Source organism: Corylus avellana, chromosome ca11 (assembly GCF_901000735.1).
Source record: "Corylus avellana chromosome ca11, CavTom2PMs-1.0".
In the NCBI taxonomy this organism is placed as follows: Eukaryota; Viridiplantae; Streptophyta; class Magnoliopsida; order Fagales; family Betulaceae; genus Corylus; species Corylus avellana.
Genome location: NC_081551.1, coordinates 99,547 through 124,141, shown reverse-complemented (window position 1 = coordinate 124,141; position 24,595 = coordinate 99,547). Strand labels below are relative to the sequence as shown.

At 37.6% G+C, this 24,595-nt stretch overlaps 2 protein-coding genes across 2 annotated transcripts; one reads left to right on the top strand and one right to left on the bottom strand.

The window, feature by feature from the left end:
* Positions 1-337: 337 nt before the first annotated feature.
* On the bottom strand, positions 338-4,722 carry LOC132166281 (endoglucanase 12). Its single transcript, XM_059577075.1, has 5 exons — positions 4,103-4,722; positions 2,310-2,617; positions 1,591-2,194; positions 1,032-1,204; positions 338-906 (listed from the first exon to the last, which is right to left on the bottom strand). Exons 1-5 carry the CDS (start codon positions 4,482-4,484, stop codon positions 505-507), a joined length of 1,869 nt encoding a protein of 622 aa, XP_059433058.1. The 5' UTR covers positions 4,485-4,722; the 3' UTR covers positions 338-504.
* Positions 4,723-8,185: 3,463 nt separating this feature from the next.
* LOC132165462 (conserved oligomeric Golgi complex subunit 1) lies at positions 8,186-20,942 on the top strand. Its single transcript, XM_059576041.1, has 6 exons — positions 8,186-10,596; positions 11,852-12,046; positions 13,130-13,410; positions 14,279-14,458; positions 14,752-14,929; positions 19,549-20,942. The coding sequence occupies exons 1-6, from the start codon at positions 8,437-8,439 to the stop codon at positions 19,720-19,722; spliced, it is 3,168 nt and encodes a 1,055-aa protein (XP_059432024.1). The 5' UTR covers positions 8,186-8,436; the 3' UTR covers positions 19,723-20,942.
* Positions 20,943-24,595: the final 3,653 nt, after the last annotated feature.

Genomic DNA, 24,595 nt, shown 5'->3' with positions numbered 1-24,595 from the left:
CGTACATATGTTTTCTTAATCTTAAAATTAAGAAAAGAATGTCAGTGAAAGAGTCTAAGCGAGCATGATTTTGGCAGGCAGGAAAAAGAATATAGAAAGGAAAAGATCTATAAAGACATAAAAATGGGAAAGTGCTGAGAAAAATAAAGACAGGTTAGCATCTAACTCATGATTCATCAGGCAAGTCTAGCAATCAAATACTAGTGTGGTTTTGGTTGGGAAAAAGGTCTTGACAATCTAACAGCTGTTCAAGTTGACTACAAAGTCTTAATCAGTCATCACCAATCAGCTGGATTCAAAATGTGAAGAAAAAAACTAAATCAGATTGCTGCGAACACCGGGCGTTGAATCTTTTACGGAAAAAAGCAAGTGTATACATATGTAAGTCTCGATTGTGAATGAACAGAACAGATGTTGATTTTATACAAACAAGAAGATTAAAGTTATACAATACGGAACAAAAATCGAAACACAAGGATTATTGCATCGATCTCTGCATATATATCATGGCCTCCACGGTGGTGGAGGTGATGGACTCTGTGGGTATTGTGGTGGAACTGCTGAAAAAATGCCATTGGTGTCAATGCCATTGCCAGCAGTGCTGGTCAGGGATACAAGTGCAGCAACCAGTCCAGCGTTTCCAGCCAAAGTAGGCTCGGTGTAATTGTAATTGGTGCGCACATCATGGAACTGGTCAAACTGATCAGGCCCTCCAACCATGGCTCCTGTGATGTTGTTAGGGTTGGGCTTCTTGCTGTCCTGCCACTGCCATCCCACTTTGCATGAGTAATATTTGTGGTCATTGGGTGTTGATGCGCCCCGGTGATGGATGTATTTAGGGAACTTGGCGCCATACCCCGCAACGTAGCTCATGTTCATGGGGTTTTTACCTAGAATATAGTCCATCTGCATGTAGAAAAAGCAACACACAAATTAATGCACGCTAACATATATGAAAAGCAGATCAAAGACACGCACACTACACCGATCGGTCATGCTAAATGAAAATGAAGAGATGATCGAAGATGCACCTGGGAGGTGGCGAAGTTTCGAAGAACATCCGATGAAACATAATTGGGGCCGCAGTTCCATCCCGGAACACCAGTGGCATTCAAATAATCAACAAATAGAGATGCCAAGAAAGCAGTATTAGCCACGTACTGCAGATTCTGTGCCTTTCCACGACTCAACATGATCATTCCTCCTGCAAGTTAATTTCTATATATATTAGTCATGCATGCACAGCCCTTAATAATCAAATTAATTAATTACTCGATGCTAGCTAGCTAGCTAGCTGCAAGTTTCAAATTAAGTATATTCACTAGCTAGCTAGTTCAAAAGAGGAATGCTTCTATGCATTCTCCAGACCATCTCCAGACCATCTCCTCTTAAATTTTTTTATTTTGAAAAAATCAAGATGCACTTGGAAGAGTTGGTGGGGAGATGGTATTGAGAATGAAAAGAAGAATATCTCATGGAGACAGATGATTAATTAATGCAATTAATTGAAGGTAGCTAGCAGTAGCAGATAAATAAAATTAGAGATTATTAATTAGAAGATCACATATATATATATACGTACATACATACCACGTGTCCAGTTGAAGACATGGAAGGAGTTAAGATAAGAGCACATGTTAAGACCAGTGACATTATGATACATCCGCAACATGTCCTCGTAAGGGTAGCCAGGGTTCAAGAATATCCTGAGCCTTGTTAACAATAGCATGGCCTGCGGTAACTTGTTATCCCAACTTGGCACGCTCAAGTCTGGAGTCATGTAAAACGCTTTGGCATTCCTAGGAATCCCTTCGTTGGTTGCCAGGGAAAGATAGGTTTTATTTCCAGTGGCATAGTACAGCCATGCAGCTCCCCACATGTACTCGTCGTAGTAGCCGGTGGAGTTATAGTAAGGAGCGATATAAGAGCTGCCACCACTATTACTGTATCGCGTCCGTTTTCCACTGTCCCTTGCGAAGGCAAAGAGTGTTTGGGCACCTTTGATGAGCTTGCTGGAGTAGGCACCATTGTCCCGGAAAACTATAGAGGCTGCCGCCAAGGCTGCTGCCATTTCCCCAGCAAGGTCCGGTCCTGAAACGCAAGTTTGTGTAGGCCGTGTATACTCCATTTCTTCCGGTTTCTGCCAGCAGGTGTGATCATCTGGGACGTCGGTGCCATTTTGATGTCCACCAACCTATATATATAGCGGATCATATCGATGAAGACGTCGACGTACGTACGGTATATATATAGTATTGAAGAATATGAGAAAATACGATAGTAGCTAGCTAGTGAAGAATTAATATTACCTGGCAATAGATCTTATCAATTTTGGTGGCGGAGGAATTGAAGGTTAGGAGCAAGTAATCAGTGCCCCATTTAATGATATCCCGAACATGGTTGTACTCATCAATGGTCTTATATTTGTGACTGTATTCAATCATACTCCAGCTTAGCATTGTCATGGCGTAAGCCATTGGAAAGTGAAACTTCACATTGTCTCCAGCATCATAGTATCCTCCAATCAGCCCTCCCTTCAAATCGGTGCCATTGATCCCATCATTTAGCCCTGAATTCCCTCTCCAGGGAATACCATTATTTTTGGGCAAATTCCCAGCTGCACCACATTCATAGCTAATCTCATTAACATTCTAGTTACTAATTAATTATCCTTCATTTAATTATAATTAAGTTTTACACATTTCTACAGTCATACTCAATGGTAATTAATGCAAAGTTTGGACCTAGTTCTATTTCAATCATTAGTACGTACAGCTAGCTAGCAGTTCATATATATATTTCAATTCCTTGCCTCATTCTACAGTGGAATATTCAATAATTTAACAGAGTTGTTTTTTGGGGCAAAAAAGAAAAGAAAAAAGGGAAAGTCAATGGTTGACCTATTCCTAGAGATATCTATTTGCTTTACTTAATTCCTCCAGAACCTACTCCTATTTTCTGTCTTAAAAAATAAACTCCTAGAATGGTTGACAAGTCCGGCCAAATCCCCTTACATCTAATGAACTTTTTCCTTTTTTTTTTACTAATAAGTGATAAAAGGTGATTGGATCATCATGAGATTTAATAATGTCAATCTAATGAGAAACGAGAGCCATCAGGCATCAACCATGAAATAGCTAGCAAAATTAACTAGAGGGAGATAGAAGCAAGCCGTGTACATGGTTCCGGGAGTAAGTTTAATATATATATATATATATATATATATATATATATATATATAGTGGCTTATTAAGTTATTATAAGCAGTGTGGAATAAAATATGAAGGAAGCTAGCTAGGAGCTTTCTAAAACTACGTGTTCCATTTCCTACAGGCTAGCGCTATAGTCACCTGGGTCACTGTAAATTACCAAAACACTTTGAAAATTCGTGAGATGATGTCGATTCCGGGACCCACACGGTGTTAGAATATTTCTCTTTGTCTCTTCCCACTTGTCATTAGTCAAGCCTGCTAAGTTTCGAAACCAACCTCTCATTTCTTTTTTCCTTTCTATGTTTCTTGTTAATTTAGGTTAATTAGAATTTAGGCCTGATCAAAAGCCAGCAAATTAAGAATATACCAAGAATTTAGCCAACACTAAGGAACATTTTGTCTTTTCTTAATCCTACCTCACCTAAGCCCAAGCTCTGTGGGAGAACATGCTTGACATGTTGATACCAAGAATAGAGCGTCATAATTAAAAGACAACCAAATTAGAATTAGCTAGTGATCATCATAGAATACATGGAATATGTATATATATGAAGGCCATCGATTACACACTCACACCTTATTAATTAATCAAGTCCCAATTAAGTTCATTGCTATGTTGTGGATCAAGTCCAGCTAGGGATCAAATTTGTCTTAATTTCGACAAGTAAATTTCCACACACGGACGTACTATATGACAATTGACATGTATCATGTATATGTATGGTTTAATTAAGACTTCAAAATACCTTCCTATCCCAAATTACATAGATAGGAGGTCTGACAAAATTAAAAAGAAAAATACCGCGCGTTTAAGCTATGTATATATAGAGAGAGAAAGAAATGAATTAAGAACAAATAAATAAATAAATTAAAGTAGGATAGTAGCTTACATTTCTGGGCGTTGAAAAAGAGGAGGGCCTTGTTGAGAGCAACAGAGTAATTGTCTGGAGGGGGAGGATGGGGCTTGTGCTTGGGCAAAGACTTGGCGATGATGATGGGGAGCGCAATGACACAGAAAGCCACCACAAAGGACCCCAATATCCATTTGAGGGCCTTGCGGCTAACAATAATGCAACCAAAGTCGACGTACTTGTTCTTCTTCTTCTCCGGTGGCCCCAACAACCAGCTTTGTTGGGTTTCGTCTAGATGTTGATGATGATACAGGGCTGCCCCGTCCCATTCCCCGCTGCGGCTCCTATCGTACTCTCCTGAGGCAGACACCTCCGCTGTGTTTATCTCAAATGAGCCTCCCCAGTGATTTGCTGAGTTCATGATCGATGATATGGTACTAGTGATCGATCTAGAGTAGATCTAGAGACTCTTCTCTCTTTATTTCGTCCTCACTATACTTAATTTCTTGGGTTTTCTTTCACTGCGAAGTCATCGTGTCTATTCATGGAAGAGGAGAAAATGTTTCCATACATATGACCCAAAAGCTACGACTTGATTTTGTTGATCAAATTACAATAAGTAATTGCGTGTTTGATGGGTCATGGGGTTGGATGGTAGAATGACTTGGAGAGGATTGCGAAAGACACATAAATGGAAACAGCCCAGGGTGGGTCGTCAATATATAGTAATATATTGAAGAATTTGCAAGAGAAATCAAGAAGAATAATAATCAATATGAGAGAGAGAAAGAGAGACTTTGACTTGGCCGGGGAAAGAGAGATACAGAAAGATATGTAATTCCTTTTAATTACTATTTTTTTTCTTCTAATTAATTAGTATGTATTAAGTCTTTGATCTGAAAGCCAGCTGTGGCTGATTAAGATAATACCTTTTTCCAACTTGGCCGTCCCATTTGGAGTTTCGTGATTGTAGTTCCAATATTCGACATGCATGTTCCTTCACAATATTTTCAGGCCAAAAATAAGATCTAGAAAAGAAGAAATCCATTGGCCGGCTACGTATTAGGGGAAAAAAAGATGCGAATAATTAATGGTTTTTCACTAGTATGGCAAAGTGGATGGATTTCTTACATTACCCATTGGTTGGTCAACATCTCTCCTATTGATATTTGATATTTCGGGGTTGTCATATCACCGCGCAATATAAAAAAAATGTCTGTGTTGAGTCTGGCCAGCTTTGATTTCACACGGTTTCTGATAACATGTGCCAACTTCCGGTGGTGATGTACTGGTGACCTTTTTTAATCCAATAACCGTGATAAGCATTTTCAACGCGGATGAGATGCATGCATGGAAACACCAGTAGTGCGTAGAACGGTACAATTCTCTATTTAATCAAATAATATATATATATATATATATATATATATATATATATATATATTATGAGATCAATTATTGATTCCTATTAATTTGTCCAAAACACCTTGGGTAATTGGTATTACCTTTTCCATCGCGCTTTTGGTATGGGATTTACCTTCCATGATATTCAAGCGTTGTCGCTTGAAATGCAAAGTAAGAATTTTGCCTCTCTTTTGGGATTTAGAGCTGCTGTATCTGAAAATTTTAGAGCACGATGGAATTTAGTTCTTTTTCTGGCGAAAGAGACGAGATTTGAGATGCTTTCGCAATTATTAATGGAAATTTCAGCCTAACATAATATTTTCAGACTAAAATAATTATTTCCTTAATTACCACTTAATTTATAATGTTCTTTAAATTTTCAATTTTGCAATGTATCCTACTAGTTTATCAAGCTCTTTCAATTACCAATATTTGGTTATGATTTTTTATTAAATCTTAATAGTGGAAGAATTAGATGCCTTTCAAGTGATCCAAAATATATAATAAAAATATTCTTTGTAAGATACAAAAAAAAAAAAAAAAAAAAATAGAAGACACAGTCACACACGGCTGGTCGTAGGTCACTCCATGTTCAAAAATCAAAAGCGATTAAAAAAAAAAACACAAATTAAGGACATGGTTTTATTTTCATAAATTTGATGGGAATATAACGGATCGGATATTTTGCGTCACATGTGGTAATGCGTCAGCAATCTAAGTTAACATGCAATAATTTAACGGTAAATGAAAGAGATTGGTAGGTTGGTAGGGTTAATTGCAAAATTTATATTTTAGAAGTTTAACAAATTAGATGACAATTTAAAGGGAGTAAAAATCTGTTTGGAATTGCAGTGGAAAAATAGAGTTTTTGGATGTAGAGCTTTTGCCTATGAGCTTTTGTCAAAAGTGTTGTTATTGAAAAGTTGTTTACATGTTTAGTAATTGCATATTTTAAGTGTCTTTTTTATGTTATTGATGTTCGATAACAAAACTAAAAAAATGTTTTTATTTGTTAAAATGACAATAAAAGACATATAATAATTTTTTTAGTTTTACATTTTATACCAACATTTTTATATAAAAATAGTTAATGTTAACTTTCGCAAGTAAAATAATAATACTAGAGATTGAAAAACAGCTTATCAAGCACCAAATCCTCGAGGCTTTAACTTCAAGAAAACGCGGCACTAGATTCTTTTATATCTGAGAATGTTCACACAGAACTGACCTTCAATTCTAATTAAGCTCAAAGTTTTTTCTAGAATGTTGGTACACAAGTTTTTGTAATACAGGAGTGCCGAAATCAATAGCCGAAAGTCAGCCGTTGGTGTAATCTTGTCCACATACGATTGGGCGCTAAGTGCGGTGTAGCGTTTACACAGGAGAAGATGACGGAGAAAAGAATATTGTGTAATTAATTAATTGCCTATTTTAAAACGTGTCAACTTTGACAGCCAAATCATTAATTAATTAAGTAATATCTGTTGTTAAAGCATTGAGAATCACTTTTGGAGAGGAAATAAAAAAAATGAAAAACTAAGAAGATAGAAAATCAAATTTTTGGGTGGGCATTGACCACGCAATTGCATTAACAAAATGGCGAAATGCAAACCGTCAAGAGAATGGGGAGGACCGCGTGTGTGGACGTGTTAGTTACTTAATGATTTAAATAAGATTGAAGTCTTTTTAGAGTTATTCTAAATGTGATGTGGCTTAAAATTACCAATGAATTTGAGATGATCATTATTGAATTTTGATCTGTTAGTGATTTGAAATGCCACATTACATTTGAGATGACTCTAGTCCTACTTATATCATTACTCGTGTTTGTTAGAAAATATTGGTCTCTTGTAAATGTTGTTGTCGGTGCTTTAGGCAGGGACTTGGATCCTCTCAATTTCATTTGAAATAGAGAGGAACAAGTTAGTTATTTTTAGGAGACAATTTTGTCATTTCTGAGCTATCTATTTTTTATTTGGACAAAAATATCCTCTTAAAACAACTAAATGGATCTATTCAATTTCAAAATTTGAAATGGAGAGAATCCTTCTCCACTATAGAGGGATATTTGAAGAAGGATGGATTGGATTGAAAGTGTAGGAGAATGAAAATTCCAATAAACTCTTTGGTATGTCTTATTATAAAGAGGATTAGAGATCTCACAAGTCATAACCCATTTCAAATACAACAAGCACTTGAGTTTCGGCTTGGTTCTTCATTAACGAAAGAAGCCCGATTTAATTTACTTATGGTATGGGTCCATCATGCTCAAAAGAAAGTTATGTTTTCATAACCAAACAAAGTTTTTTCAGATCGAGCTGGACTTGAACATTTGAGCTTGAAGACCACCTTAGACTGATCTACTCAAGTTGCAGTTGAAGCCCATCAAGATTTTTGTGAACTTGACCATCCTTTATTGGGCTCCAGTTGGGCTTTTATCTCTGATGAAGTGGAATTAGCAGGATCCACCTTCTTTATCCTCCACGGACCCAAAAAGAAAAACAAAAAGAAGTAAATTATCCGTTTTGCAACCTCATTCCTACCAGATATTCAGCCCAAGCCCAACTTCTGTGCTCACTTCTCATATGACCCTCGCCTACGGCCTAGGATGGGCTGCTCGCACCGTATTAGATGTTCGGGTCGAGGCGATCAAAGCCCATAAGAAAGGGGCTATTTTCATACACCCACCCAACATGATTTTCAGTTCCAATCCCATGAGCCACGAGGTGTTTGCCGTCTAAAACACCTGTTGCCTGTTGCTTCCCCCTTCTTCCTTCAAAATTCCAATCCCATCCCTCCGATCCCACGCCACACCAACCTTCACTCACTCCCACTTCGATTAATTAATCCAAACTCGAATGCCAAACACTTCAATTCGATCCCTTCAGATCTGAACCGAGAGAGTCAGAGAGCGTGAATCCGTTTGAATGTATTGTTGGAATTGAGACTTTCTCTCCATTTCCGGTACCATGCCGTCAGCCGAAGCCGAGGCCGAGGCGCTCTTCCGCGCCAAAACCATTTCCGAGATCCGAAATGTGGAGGCCTCGACCCGGGCCCAGATCCAGTTCAAGCAGGAGGAGCTCCGGCAGCTCGTCGGCGCCCGATACCGCGACCTCATTGACTCCGCCGACTCCATCGTCCTCATGAAGAACTCCTGCCACGCCATCTCCTCCAACATCTCCTCCATCAACAATGCGATCCGTTTCCTCTCTTCCGAGACCCCCAAGTCCATGGCCAGCCCTAACCCGACCCGATCCCCTATCTACGGGATTGCCTGCCGGGTCAAGTACCTCGTCGATACGCCCGAGAACATCTGGGGCTGTCTCGACGAGTCCATGTTTCTAGAAGCCGCCGCGCGCTATGCTCGTGCCAAGCACGTGCACGACAGACTGATGAACCGCGAGGATCGTGGAGAGCTTTCGATCCTGTCAAGCTTCCCGCTGCTTCAGCACCAATGGCAGATCGTGGAGAGCTTCAAGGTCCAGATCTCGCAGCGGAGTCGCGAGCGTTTACTCGATCAGCGCGGCCTCCCGATCTTGGCCTATGCTGATGCGTTGGCCGGCGTGGCAGTGATGGACGAGCTGGACGCCAAGCAGGTTCTGGCGCTCTTCCTCGACACCAGGAAGTCGTGGATTTCGCAGACATTAGGTAATTGTGCTCACAGTCTCAATCACGATGCTAATTGTGACGTCGTCGTTTCCGTGTTCTGCGAGGTTTTGAGTATAATTCAGATCACTGTGGGTCAAGTGGGTGAGTTGTTTTTGCAAGTTTTGAATGATTTGCCGTCGTTTTACAAAGTGGCATTGGGCTCGCCTCCCGCGTCCCAGTTATTCGGTGGGATTCCGAATCCGGATGAGGAGGTCAGGCTATGGAAGTCGTTTAGGGACAAGTTGGAGTTGGTGATGGTAATGCTCGAGAAGGAGTACATTGCTAGGACCTGTTCTTTGTGGTTAAGGGAATGCGGGCAAGAGCTTGTCAATAAGATTAACGGGAGGTATTTGATTGATGCTATTGGTTCTGGGCAAGACCTTGCTTTGGCCGAGAAGTCCATAAGAGAGACGGTGGAAAGTAAGGCAGTGTTGGCAGGGAGTTTGGAGTGGTTGAAGAGTGTGTTCGGGTCGGAGATTGAGCTGCCTTGGACTAGGATTAGAGAGCTTGTTTTGGTTGATGATTCTGATCTCTGGGATCTGATTTTCGAGGATGCTTTTGTGAGCAGGATGAAAGCGATTATCGACGTGGGCTTTGATGATTTGACGAGGGTGGTGAATGTGGCGGAGTCCATTCGTGCGATCGGGGAGAATTATTCTGGTGGACAGATTGATTTCCAGGGGTACTTGAACAGACCTTCGACGGGCGGTGGGGTTTGGTTTATTGAATCCCCTGCCAAGAAGGCTGGTGCGCTTTCTGGGATTAAAGCACCGCCAGAAGAGAATGATATCGGTACTTGTCTGAATGCCTATTTTGGTCCTCAAGTTAGTCGAATTAAAGATGTCGTAGGCAGCCGTTGTCAGAGTGTTCTCGAAGACCTTCTCTGTTTCTTAGAATCTCCAAAGGCAGCTCTAAGGTTAAAGGTTCTGGCACAATATCTACAGAATAAGTGTTATGAAAGCATGTCTACTATATTGATGCAATTGAGGACTGAGCTTGATAATTTATATGCCTCCATGGAAAATGCCAACAAGGAAGGTCACTCTGTTCCTCCAGCTATAACTGTTGAGAGATCTCTTTTCATTGGGCGACTTTTGTTTGCATTCCAGTTCCACTCGAAACACATTCAGGTGATACTTGGTTCTCCAAGGTACTGGGCCACTGAAACCGTGTCTACGGTTTTTGACAAGTTACCATCCTTGTTGAGACAATCTAGAGTGGTTGCTGATGCTTCTGTGTCTGATAGCCCCGGAAGACAATTGCCCATTTGCTCTAAAAGACAAACATCATTGGCCACTGCTGCATTGGTTGGAGCCAGTGAAACAGCAAACCCAAAACTTGAGGAATTTTGTGGAATGACACGAGATCTTTGCATTCGAGCTCATAGCTTATGGATAATATGGTTATCAGATGAGCTTTCAGTTATTCTTTCTCGGGGTCTTGGACAAGATGATTCATTGTCGTCAACGACTCCCTTGAGGGTATGTGGCATTTGTGGACAAACTTTGTTCTCTTTATCTTTTTACTTTTTTTCTTTTAAATATATTTATCAAAAAAAATGTTATGTCCTGTTCTCCATGCTTTTGTCTTTTTTAGGGTTTCATAAGTTTAAATTTTTAATTAGGTAACATGGGCTTGTACTCTTACATACAGTAAAAGACATAAAGAAGAGCTGGTTTACTATTCATGTTTAGATACTTCCGTGGTTGGCTTAGGTATGATCGAAATGACACATCCTAGTATTGTTTGGCATGTTAAATCGCTGTAAATCATGTAGTAAGATTTGAAAGGAAAGACCCCCAATTTTCTCAGATCAAAACCAGTGAAACATAAAAGTAGGCGAAAACAATACTCCATTTTGCCCTGGATAAAAAATGAGCAGTGAGATATCTTTAGAAGGACTTGAAGCTTAACTTAATGTTAAGGACTGCTTTTTTATTGACAACTAACGAGGAATCAGAAATTTCAAGAAAGCGCCTTTTAATGTAGAGATTTGTTTACAGCATTAACATAACCTAGGATCAACTTCTAGTAAATTTTGAAGGAGTCAGCTTGTTTACTGTTTTAGTACTCCCTTCGTCCCAATTTAGTATTAATAGGAATCTTGTTTGCTTTTTTATTTTTTTTGGTTGAAAAGGTAACAATGATGTAGAAAATTGAAGATTTCCACTTTCAAAAAGTGGATATGCATTTTGAGATGTCTCAAAAAGGAAAGCAAAACATATAAATTGGACTGAGAGAGTAAGAGCTATGAGATGGGAAATTAAAGTGGATTAAATGCTGGATTTATTTTGATAAAATTTATCAATCTTTTAACAAATTTTGAAGAAGCCAACTAGAATCAATATCAGTGAAGTAGAAAGGAGGCAATTACAATGGTTCATTTAGTTTCTTATTTAGTAAAAAGCTGAAAATAATTGGAAATGTTTGCTTGAGTGGTAATAATTTGATAATTGAGTATTGTTAGGAAGGAAAACTCATTCTTGGTAGGCATACCTTTGATGATACTGATCTTAGAAAAGATTAACAAAAAGCTCTCTTCGAAGTTGTGAAAAAAGAGTAGGTGACAATACTGCACCCACAAAAAAAAAAAAACTTCCCAACAAAAAGGGTAGAATCTAAAAGAATCCATTATTCGAAATGAGTTAAAAGTTTACTATGCCATGTTGTTTGTGATATATATGTATATTGGTAATTGGTGAACAGAGCTAAATCATCTTTTGATTATTTTGATAGGGCTGGGAAGAGACGGTAGTCAAGCAAGAACAGTCTGATGAGGGCCAATCAGAGATGAAAATATCTCTGCCCTCCATGCCCTCTCTTTATATTGTCTCGTTCTTATTCCGAGCATGTGAAGAAGTTCATCGCATTGGAGGTCATGTGCTTGACAAAACGATTCTGCAAAAGTTTGCATTAAGATTATTGGAAAAGGTATGCAACTTGTCTGCGGAATTTGTTTGATCTTCCTAACTATTATGGAAATATATTATATTTTTCTCTAAATGTTTGGGCTTTATCATTGTTGGAGTGTACTCATGATTTATTACACCATATATATTATTACACCATATATATATAGTTATTTTATTTTTTTTAATGTCGATTGTTGAGATTTGGATGATGAGGTCATTTGCTTCTTCCTTATCTTGTGATTCTTCTTTGTAAACTACCTTGAACTCATATTTCTCTTTGGAGGCTGCATAATAAGGTCTTCACTCATAACCTCCTCCCACCATCTCTCTATCACTTGTTCCTTTTGATGAGTCAGATTCGTTGGATCTATTAAAAAAGAATTTTATGTTAAAACGGAAACAGGTCTTCTCTAGGAAAGTGCAAAGAGGATCTACTTTTCCTGCAATTCACTTGATATGGGTACTGTCCATGAGTAAAAAGGGAAAAAGGAAAGGAAAATGAGGAGGCTGTAATAAGTCGCTGTTACTTTAGCCAATATCTTGCTCTTGATAGGTCCAAGTGGTGGGTCTTATTTAACTTCTTCTTGTTAGTTTCTCTACATGGAGTTTGTTATTGTTTTTTTTTTTGATAAGTAATGATGATGATATAAAAGAGCGCAAAGGGGCGCAACCCATATACACGGGAAGTATAAACTGAGAGCGCCTAGGAGGGAAAGAAATGAAAAAGAAAATCAGAGAAACTAGTTTGGTATTGTTAAGTAAATCATTTAAATCAACTCATTGCATCATCTGCAAATCAAAGCATGCATATGTTCTCATAACATAATTATTGATCTCTTCATGCTGTAAAGAATTTTTTTACTCACTTTATGCAGAAATTAATCAAGTGCCTTGCTAAACTTTGTATCAAGTTCTCTCTCTCTCTCTCTCTCTTTCTCACACACACACACTAACATGAGTACCTTGCAAGCTGTTTTCTTCCTTTTTTTAGCTTTTCCACTAGTGGCGGCTCATTCTGTTGTTAAGTCTGTTCCAATGCTGTGGTGGTCCAAGAGCATCCCTGAATTACTTTGTGCATATTGACAGCTATGCTTCCATGTAGGTCATTGATATATATGGGGACTTTCTTTCGACTAGAGAGGCTGGTGGATCTCAACTTTCTGAAAAAGGAGTTTTGCAAATTTTATTAGATGTGAGATTTGCTGTTGATGTTCTTTCTGGGGGCAGTTATGGTATGGGTGAGGAATTCTCTAATGGTCTGAGGCCAAAGTTTCATTTTGGACGGAAGCAGGATAAAGGCCAGAAGAAAACGGTTGTTAGAGAGCGCATTGATGGGTTGGTAAACCGTCTTTCACAAAGATTGGATCCCATAGATTGGCTTACGTAAGTTTTATTCTTGTCTACAAAATTAAGCTTTAGTTTTATTCTTTTGTACTGATTTAAATGTTCAACTTTTGTAACAATGTTATCTTTGAAGTTAGGATTAGAGATGGGGGTTCTAGTACTTGTATCTTTGTTGCACATGTTTACCATCAGGAATATAAATGTTTACCTCGGGGCTGTCAAGGGGTGATCTTTCAGCTAAAACATCTTGTTCATATTGTCATATTCTCAGTTTCAAGGTCTGACTGTCAAGCCAAACTGGAAAAAAATTGAAACTTAAACATAAATGGTATATGATCATGAAAATAATTTTGGAATGCTTGGAAATGTGGGGAGAAACATATTTTATGGAAAATAAAGATGAAACATTATTTCTCTTGCTTTTCTTGATATTGAAACTTTGATGGTTAATTTATGAGGTTTGTTGAGTTTTACTCAATTTTGGTCAGGTTTGAATAAAGCATGATGTTTCAAAATTCTTTTTCTGTGGCTTTTCCAAGATGGAAACATCATTCTTTTCTATTGGTCACATTGCAAAAAAAATTGAGCTTGCACAAATGATAACAATCTGCTGAGTAGCTTTGTTTTTGTTGACACAACGAAAGGAGATCCTTACAAGTCTGGTAAGAATAAAATAGCGCACTTACATTATTAAATGCACTGCCAAAAAATTTCTTGGTGGAACCACCTAGAAGTAGATCTTTGTCAAAAATGTGTGTTAACACCTAGACTTTTTTTTCCCTGAAAGGTGTTCTGATTATTTGATTAATAAATTGTATATCTATTCTTTTGCATCATTTTATTTGTCTGTTAAGTGTTCATATCTTTTGATTGATAGTGTTTTCTAATTTATTTTAACTCCTTTAAGGTATGAGCAATATCTCTGGGAGAATGAGAGGCAGTCCTACCTACGGCATGCCATCCTCTTTGGATTTTTTGTGCAACTTGATCGGATTTACACTGATACTGTTCAGAAGCTGCCTACTAATTCAGAGTCCAATATTATGAGATGTTCTACAGTTCCTCGCTTCAAATATCTTCCAATCAGGTTAGAGTTCTGCTTTTTTAGAGAGTCATTTCGGTGTGGGAATGTGAATTGGTGCATGTTATATGTTATATATTTTTGAGTACGTATATTAACTTAGCGTATAACCTTCTGCCAAACCTGAACCGAGGGTCTCAAAGCAATGCTATTTGTACTGGCTGATCATTACATCATATTTGTTCAGCATTGTTATTTATTTATTTTTCTCTTTTCACCCCTAATTCAATAGATTTACTGCACTGCTAAATAATACTCCAAAATACTTTCTTACTTATAAATCCATCTTGATCATCCAGTGCTCCGGCATTGTCTTCTAGAGGAACAACTAAAACATCCATTTCAACACCTTCTGATGATATATCTTCAAGAACTTCCTGGAAAGCTTATACAAATGGTGAACTTTCCCGAAAGATGGATTTGGATGATAACTCCAGTTTTGGCGTAGCAGCACCATTACTGAAGTCTTTCATGCAGGTAAGACTGCTGTTTATCTATTTTCGAGTCATTCATTTCTGTTGTGATTTTTAATTCTTAAAGGGATTCATGCCTGATGGTTGCAGTTGCACATGTAAAACCTTGCATATGAAGATGGCATATGCTATTTCTCGAAATGCAATTTATGAATTATATTGGTTGCAGCATAGATGATTCACTAATTTTGCAAACGACAATTTGCAAACCTTGCAGATAGCAGGAACAGTTTAGTACTTGGGTTTAATTCCAGTAGGATGATTCACCAATTTTGCAGACCTTGCAGATAGCAGGAACAGTATAGTACCTAGGTTTAATTCCAGGCTAGAGTTGAATTCTCTAATGATATGAAATTATCAAAATGAAACCTATGACGCTCTTTTGGTTGGTATTGAAGTAGTTTGATTTGTTTTTTGTCTTTGTATTCTTTTTGTGGTTTTTAAATTTTAAAATTTACAGTTTCACTTTATTTTATTTTTTCCTCTGGTGTACAGCAGTGTTTGCACTTTTAATAATCTTTTGTAAAAATAAAGCTAAATAAAATACTTTTTCTGAAAAGGCTAAAATAATATATTTTTGTCCTTCTAAGTTTGGATTTTATTTGTCAGTTTGGTTTATGATGTTTAATGGTAAATTTGGTCCTTCATTTTTTCCATCTTCTCTTCACTCCACTCAACCTCTCCTCTACCTCTCCCTTTCCCCTGCTCTTTTCCCTTACCAACAATTCTCTCTCAACCAAAACAAATCAAATTTCTGAATTAAAAATTGGAATGCTTTCAAGCAAAAATTAAGCCAAGTTTTCTATAACCCAAAGCCAAAACGACTAGGACCATTGCTCAACAATCTCTTTTCTCTCCTTTGGAGACATGCACTAGCAAACAATCTTTCTTGACATACCCAATCAATGACATTTCCAAATCCAATGTCCAAAAGAGAAGCCCCACTATATATATATTTCTTTCTTTTTAGAAGTAATCAAAATATCATTATAAGCATAAGGCACCCCAAGTACACATGAAGTATATAAGAGAAAAACCTAGATAGAAAGAGAAAACAAAACAAGAAAATAATAATAACTAATCACTAAAGGAGAACAAAAGCAACCATTCAAAGATACAGACTTTTGAAAAAAAAAAAGACTTAATCTCCTCCAATGTTCTCTCACGGTCCTTAAAATTTTTACCACTCTTTTCCTTTCAAAGATACCACAAAAAACACGAAGGTACCATTTTCCACATAGCAGCACTCTAAGTGCTGCCATCAATCCACCAACAAGCTTACAAGTTGACTACTCGTCTAGGCATAACCCAAGATAGCCTAAAACGACTGAAGAAAACATTCCTTAAGGCACTAACGACCTCACAATGGAGTAGAGGATGGTCCACGGACTCCCCATTTTTTGTACACATATAACACATCGACCACAATGGCATGTTTCTTAAGATTATCTATTGTAAGGATATTTCCTAGGCCTGCCGACCAAGCACAAAAGGCTGTCCTCAAAGGAACCTTAGTTCACCAAACACTCTTCCAGGAGAAAAAGAAGCCACCATTACATCCCAAGACACTATAGAAGTATCGTACATTAAACAACCTCCTTTTGGAGGGGATCCGCCAAAGCTTGTCTACACCTACTCGTCTGACTTTGACCAAGTACAACACCCTGAAGAACTAGGCAAAGACATTCACCTTCCAATCATGAGCCATTCAAACAAAGCTTTTGTTTTACTGATTGGATCTACTAGTTAGATCCAAGTGAGTTGCTACAAAAGCATCCTTGGCGCAAGCAATATCATATAAAATTGGAAAGACATCCGTTAGGGTCACATCCCCACACCACAGATCATGTTAGAATCTAACATTGAAGCCTTCTCACTCAAATCTGGTATGACTTGAAAACTCCCCCCAACCCCTCCTAATATTCTTCAATAACCCTACCCCATACGCCCCAAAGGCTCATTAGAACGCCACCCACTCCACAAACTGCCAAATTTAGAGTCCACCACCACTCTCCACAAGGCCTCTCTCTCATGCCCATAGCGCCATAGCCATTTCCCTAAGAGGGTGCGATTGAACATCAACAAGTTCTAAACCCCCCCAACCCTTCCTTAGAGATTGAAGAACAAACCTTGGACCTGCTTACTAGCTGATATTTGAAATCATTGCCTAGCCCACTCATAAGAAATCATGTTGAAGCTTTTCTATATGATTTGCAACAATTGCAAGCCAGTCTTTAAAACGAAAACAATATGAATAAATCAATTTTTTTAAGCCCGTTGTTGGAGAGTATTGGTGCCAGATCTTTACAGGTCAAAGATCTGGTTTCATAGGTGGATCTGCCGGCTTCTCAGCAAAGGGAGATATTTGAATAAGAATGGAGAGTAGGGGTCTTAGAAGAAAAGATATGGTAAATGGAGAATAAAGAAAAGATAATTACTATAATAAAAAAGACAAAATGGATAGAGAAGATCTTTAGCATCTCCCACTTAAATGGAAATTTTATTTTCAAAATTTGGATGGAGATGAGAGAGAGACTTAGAGACAAATTTGAATGAGAGGAAACAGGTAATTACCACCTTTGCAAAAGCACCATCTCTGTCCCATGCCATTGTATTTATACTTAGTGCTGTAGTGAACTCAGCCACCATCACAACCAACGTCATGCTCATATTCACCACAGCTTAAGCAGAAAAAATTTGCTGCATTTGCTGTTGCATTGGACATCCAAACCCATATTTACCTCCTTCCATTGCCTCAAGCCACCAGTTGCATTTGAAATCAAATCCCCATATCTATTTTAGTTTTGAGCTTTTTGATGAAGAAATTGGGGTGCTTAAATTGCAGAGATTTGCAGGTGGGCTAAGATTTTGCGTCTAATTTTGGAACTTAAACAGGAGAAAGGGCAGCTTAGGTTTTTATGCAGTGTGACTATGGCGAATGTGGGAGGGCAGCTGGTGGTGGTGTCGGAGAGTGTGACAGAGATGTGGGGTATTTGGAAACAATGTGTTTGTTTGGAGGGTGGGGTTTGTTGAAGAGTGGAGGCGGCAGTAACTACTGTAAAAAAATTGGTGCAAGTGGGGTGGAGAGATAAAAAAAATTAATTAATTTTGAGTTTTTCTATTATTTATTTATTTATTTAAAAAAAATTGGATGAAATAAGACGCTGGTTTTTATTTACAGTGGTCAGTATTATAAGGGCAACATTGAAAATAAATTAGAACTCAAGGTTTCAATTGACCAAATTTGAACTTCAGTGACCAAGTTAACAACAATCCTAAGCTTGGAAAGACAGATCAAAACGTATTTTAGCCTATATGTATAGTTGGCGTACATAAAATTGAGGCTTTAGATAATGAATCTCTTGTTCTGGATTAAACTTGAGAAATGCCTACCTTGTTCTCGCTGGTCCTGTTGACTGTAACAACCTATTCTTGATATCTATTCTCCTCAAGGGTTTGACTTGTCAATTTTGCAATAAAAGTTTCTTTCAAATCATAGGTTTTCATAAGAAGTTCCCTTTGGTGTCAAACTCGGGAAGCAATATTATGTCCATCTGAACCTGGATACTATGTTAGTCCCCCCAAAACAGATAGTAAATTGTAATTGAGATGTACATGGATTGTTTCAAAATGCTCTCGAAGTCTTGACACGAGCATCATAGGGATAGTTAAGCCATCTCAGAATGATGTGTCATTGCATGGGATTTTAAAAAGGTTGTTGTATGATAGGCTACAGAACAAAGGCCACTAGGGGGGCTTAGTAGTACATGTAAAAAGTGGTTTTAGTGCACGCCCTCAAGGAAATTTTGAAAAATTGGACTCTAGTTGTTGAGCCGCACTGACAGGGGGAAAAGTCTCCAGAGGTGAGGGGAAATCTCCATCCTCCCCATCATCCCTCACAACCATCATTTCCATAATTATTATATTTTCCTACTTTTGTATTATTTCCCTTTTTAGGAGATTTTATTACCTTTTGTAATTTTAGGATTTCAATTTAAGTTTGGAGTAGTTGTAGTGGGAATAATCAGTTTTTGCCATCAATAATATTGTCAGTCTTCTTTATCAACGTGTGTGTTGATTTGTGTATTGAAAACACAGCTTTTCAATCACGTCTATCACTTCTGCTACGGCATGTATGTTCTTTGACTCCACATGTCATACTCATTTGCGTCTGTTATTGCATTTGTTTAGCTGATTGCACCCATATGTTTCTGTTTCGGTTGGGCCTGTACATGAGAGTTGATGTTAGAAGATCCCACATTGGTGGGTACTGTGGACCATGATATGGGTTTATCTACTAGTTAGGCCTCTTCACCTAATAACTTCAATTTTTGGTTTGGATGCTCTTAACTTTAAGATCACCGTGCTAACTAACTGGTAAGTACAAATTTTAGTGTTTTTCGTAAAATAAGCTGGCACGCACAATCTCTTAGCTATTAGATTTGGCCATTGGATTATTCCATGTAATAGCAGTACGATAATATCGAATTGCTTGTGTACGCTTAAAACGTTAATTGAGATGGAATCTTTGTAGTAATTCTATAGATTGTTATTTTTGAATGAAGATATATATAGTATTAATGGCCTTGTCTTTTATGTAAAAATGTTTTCCTTGTTATCCAGGTTGGAAGCAGATTTGGAGAGAGCACATTGAAATTGGGATCCATACTAACAGATGGGCAAGTGGGCATATTCAAGGATAGATCAGCAGCTGCTATGTCGACATTTGGAGACATTTTACCTGCCCAAGCTGCAGGTCTTCTTTCGTCCTTCACAGCTTCCAGATCAGACTCTTGAAGCTTGTGTCTTCTTCCCTCCATGGGTATGTATGTATCACTATTTAGTTGAGAAGAGCCTTGAAGCTCACTGAACATATTGGGATTATGATACAGGAAAGTAAATCACCATCCAATCACTAGTGGAAAGAATATTTATATGGTATAGATACGAATCAATAATTCTAAGAGAATTTTTGAGAAGGGAAGATGGAAAGAACATGTATATGGTAATAGATAGGAGTCGAGAATTTTTGAAGTGAGAGGAGATGGGAATCGAAGATGTTGGGAAGCAGGTCATGTCAGTCCAAATGTAAAAGACAGATGCAGTTCAAATTGAGGCAGTGGGAATTGGACTGTATTGAATTGGCATTCTGCAGGGACTTGTAAAAACTGTCAAGAGTCCTCCCAGATCTGCCATTTTATCTCTTTCCTGAGTCATTGTGATGTTAGAACTGTGTGAGATGAAGTACATAGACCATTACCTTTACTGAAATAAATACATAAATACAGAGTATGAGGGTTTGGACTTTGGAACGGAAGTTTTATTTGGTTAATGTACGGAGGCCGAGGACGCTGTGGCGTGGAGGGGAAGCTGTAACAACTCACCAAGTCTTTCTAGTGAAGTGGGCTCCTGTGGACAGTAAATTTGGACCAATCAAGAGATTGTGTGGGTCTGCATTGAGAGGTCGAGACAGTTGCCTTCCACCATCTCTTTATGACGTATGTTGGATCTAGCACAGGACATTGCTGGTGTCATTTCATTTTTGGTGGCTAATATCTTACCGGTAATATAATTGTATGTTTATTTTTGATTCGATGCTTCCATACTGTCATATGGTTCAATTGGTATACGATGAGCGGTATGGAAGGCTTTTCGGAGTTGAGCGCGCGGCTGTCTTGGAGGAAGTTGGGCTTAGATTTAGTTCTTCTGGGTTTACACTCTTGTTGGTTTTATTCTTTAATATTCATTTCATCCGTTTAAAATGATAATTCTTATACCTCCTGTGTATTATCTCCTTTTGTGCGCTATGCAATACTTTTTTTTTTTTTTTTAAATATATTTTTGTTCAGCAGAGGAAAACTACAAAGAAACGAGAGGCAATTATTGTACCGAACCCAGCATAAGGAGTCTTGCTGAATTGTTTTGAATGTTTAAATGGACGAAAGACTTTTCTTGAGGATGTTGTATCTGAATACTTTATATATAATTATGTGGTACAATGGTACCAAAATGTGTTAGCCAAGCGTCTGTGTAAATAGAAATTATAGAATAGAGTATATATTAGAGTATATGAATTGATTAGGACCCCCAGAATTTAAACAGGCACGCTAATCTACTTCTCGAATCACATGAAAAAAGGGGGGAAAGTATGCAGATTGTTTTTCATTTCTTTTCTTTCTTGTTTATTATTTTTTGGTTCTGAGCACGTGGTGGCATCTCGATCGTTGGAAATTCTTCATATTTCTTATCTATATCGTTCTTATCAAAAGAGAGCAAAGGACCATATTTATTCTTTTTATACAAAAAATTAAAATAAGAATGATCCTTGAATGCGATTGGTGTGTAGTTTAATAAACGGGTCATACACTCAACATGAGCATGACTTTGTTGATCTGCCTTATTGGATTAAAAGGCTGTAAGTTAGTGGCTGTAACCCTTGCTCATGGTTGGCGACACTTGAAGAATAACTGGTCCTTTGGCTTAAACGAGGTCTACTTAGGTTGATCTTCTGTTCAACTAATTGATGCAGAAAGCAGACGCTTGATTTTATTCAAAGTTTTCACTTGTGTCATTGATACCATCACAGATTCATAGACCTCTTGCACGTCGAATTCAAGCTTCTCGATCCCCTCCTTATTTGTATACATGGCGCTCTTATGTTACTTAAAAAAACGCTCAAGACCACTGATACAACACAAGGAAAAATAAAAGAACAACTCACTCAGGTCTAGACTTAAAAACCACAAGCCATTGATATTTTTGGCACATTAAAATACAATCAACACTACTAAAATAAGGCTTTTTATCGACACATATTTTCCTGGCACTCAAAATAAGAGTTGATATATATATAAGGAAATCGATGAGTTAATATTTTCTTGAAACATATTGGTGATTGTTAAAGAAAAATTAACATTTTCATTGAAACATATTGACATTAACTCTAGATAGCTCTCTCATGTAAGTTAAAATAAGAATATAATTTGAGTACACATGTAAGAAAAATGATTAGAATATCAATTAAATAATTATACTGAATTATGTAGTAATTATATTCAACTTGGGAATGGTTTAAGCTGTGTACGAAGCGGCGGACATGGTGTCCACTAATTTACAAGCGAGCTACAATATGTTGACCAGAGAAGAAGAACGTGGCATAGGTAAATCGCCTAAGCTTTGTACTTTTTACTCCAAGGGTGAGTTGGAGCATAGGTGCATGGTAAAAGGCTAAAAGGGGGTTTGGCTTCATTTCTTAGAAAAAAGAGGCGGGGAATGGGGGGACAAAAAGCACGTAAAGAACGCAGATAAGGAAAGAAGGGGGAGAGAAAGAGATGTAACAGGTTTTGCTCTGAAATGTTCTGTTTTTGTTTTTCTGTGTGTGTAGACTATATGCATTGTTGTTAATGCATGTTGTTGACGACTTGAAAAGCTATAGAAAAGCGTGTAATGGCGTATTCTTAGAACGGAGAATAGAGAGAAAAGAAAGAAAGAATAGTAAAGATGGTCTGCCTGAACCCTGATTATAGCGAGTAAGGATTAGTCAAGTCATACTACTCATATCCATGAACTCATGCCAATGGGTAGGGAGAGAGAGACAGAGAGAGAATAGTCTCATGGTGTTGGCACTGTCCAATAAATGCCAATCCCATTGAGTAGTAAATATTTTTTGTATTGGGATTGTGGGTACTACTCACTACTCAGAGGGACAACCCGAAATAAATGCTATTAAACTTTTGCTTTTACTAATTTGGCTCCGTAAGGCGTGCGTGTGTCGGGATATCCCCCTACCTTTAAAACCGTCCCTTTCACCTCATGTCACCAATTCAAACTAACACCAATCTCTCCCATACTTCTCCTTTCAATCATCCACGTACTACAACACATTCATTTTGGATCTACTTAACTCATCTTCATCATATATATAAAGTAACCAAACTTTTTCTCAATACAAGAGTAGAAACTAGAGCCTATAAATCATTTTGGCTTCTATTATCTAACTGGCTTTGCCCAAGGTGGTTTTCTCTTGTACTATTGCATGCGGAATTTCTTTTAGGCTAAAAACTTTCAGCATTGAAACATATATATTCATAGTGTGCATGGTTGTGCTAGCTTGAAGGTTGAAAGATATTAAATGGTTTTAATTTGGAGCAAAAAAATACTTGTATGTCTAATTAGTTGGGTGTGATAATGATCAGTTTTGGGCTTACGAGTTGAGATTAAAAATCTAGCTAGGATTGAGTATAACGGGATTTGGGTTAATTAATTTGTTTCTATTGGTGGGTTTTTGTGTTTGAGCTCGTGAGGGTTTCTAGAGGCTTTGTTTAGTAAAACCCTTGTCCTTAGATATTATAGTTGAGTGGATTGGTATGAAAAAAAAAAAGTAAAAATGTTTGGTATAAAAAAAATAAAGAAGTGATAAAAAAAAGTGAAAAAAAAAAAAAAATTATTTTGCAGTGATTCTTTTTATTTAAATAGTAATAAAAATTAAATAATGTGATATAAAAAGTGAAAAAAGTGAAAATATTTTGATGTTGATTTTAAATAAAAAAATGAAGTGAATAGTATTAAGAGGAGGAGAATGGGCTTACCAAATGAAGTCTAAGATTTGACCAAGTGTTTATAATCAATATTAGTGATGTATGGTTAAACTTTTATAAATCTTAAATTTCAACTTATTTGTATTAAAGTTTATTTGTTTTAATGTCTATCTTTTTGGTTGTTAAGAACCAATCCATTTGTCTAAGAGAGCTGAATTTGGATGACTAGAATTTGACCTCTTACCTAAAAGGTCAATTCCAATGAACCAATCTTGCGCCTTTGATGAAGTAGAAGCGGTACCTATTAGGCTTTACAAGAATAGTCAGTCCTATAAGCTAGCCTTGACCCTACTCCCCCAAGACTCAGATATCAACACATGGTGGACTCATACATGTTGAAGCATTTGGAATGAGCTAGCTAGCCTAGGGATATAGAGATAAACCTCACCAGATGGCATCCTCATGCTCACATGTCTTGCATCTACATGCATGCATGCATACATGCATGAGTCAGCATTAGTACTACCATAGATGATGGTGGGTGAATAAGAGAGAGAGAGAAAGAGAGAAGTGACACTACTGTCAAATGCATTTAAAGGCGAAGTCATCATTGCACAAGTACGTCATCATTGTCATGCAATTGCAAATGTTTTTCTGGGGTTATGTTTTGACTACGTTTTGATTTTGAATGAGATTGTGATTGACATTTAAGATTTGAGATTTCATGGTGATCTCATTAATTATCCAACTTAAAAGCAAATGGTATATATACCTTTTGGTCACATTTCCGTCCCTCCCTCCCATCTTTTCTGTGCTCTCCCTTTACATTGGATTTTGAGTTTTTAAGCATTACAGTGAGAGCATTAAATGGCCTTGACATTTCCTCTGCAACGGCCTTTCATACTTCTGGGTCTCTGGCACAGAGAGAGAGAGAAGTTAAATATTTCCCACCCACCTCTCTCGCCCAGTCTCTTTTGTCTTATTCCCTTGTCTTCTGTTTTGTTTTGGAAACGCCTCATGTTTAACAGTCTCCATGACATCCAAACTAACTCAGCTCAAGCATTTAATGTCCATGGATGGCATATATAGCAATGTATGCAGTGTGAATCATTCCTTTTGCTGCATCTGTCCAA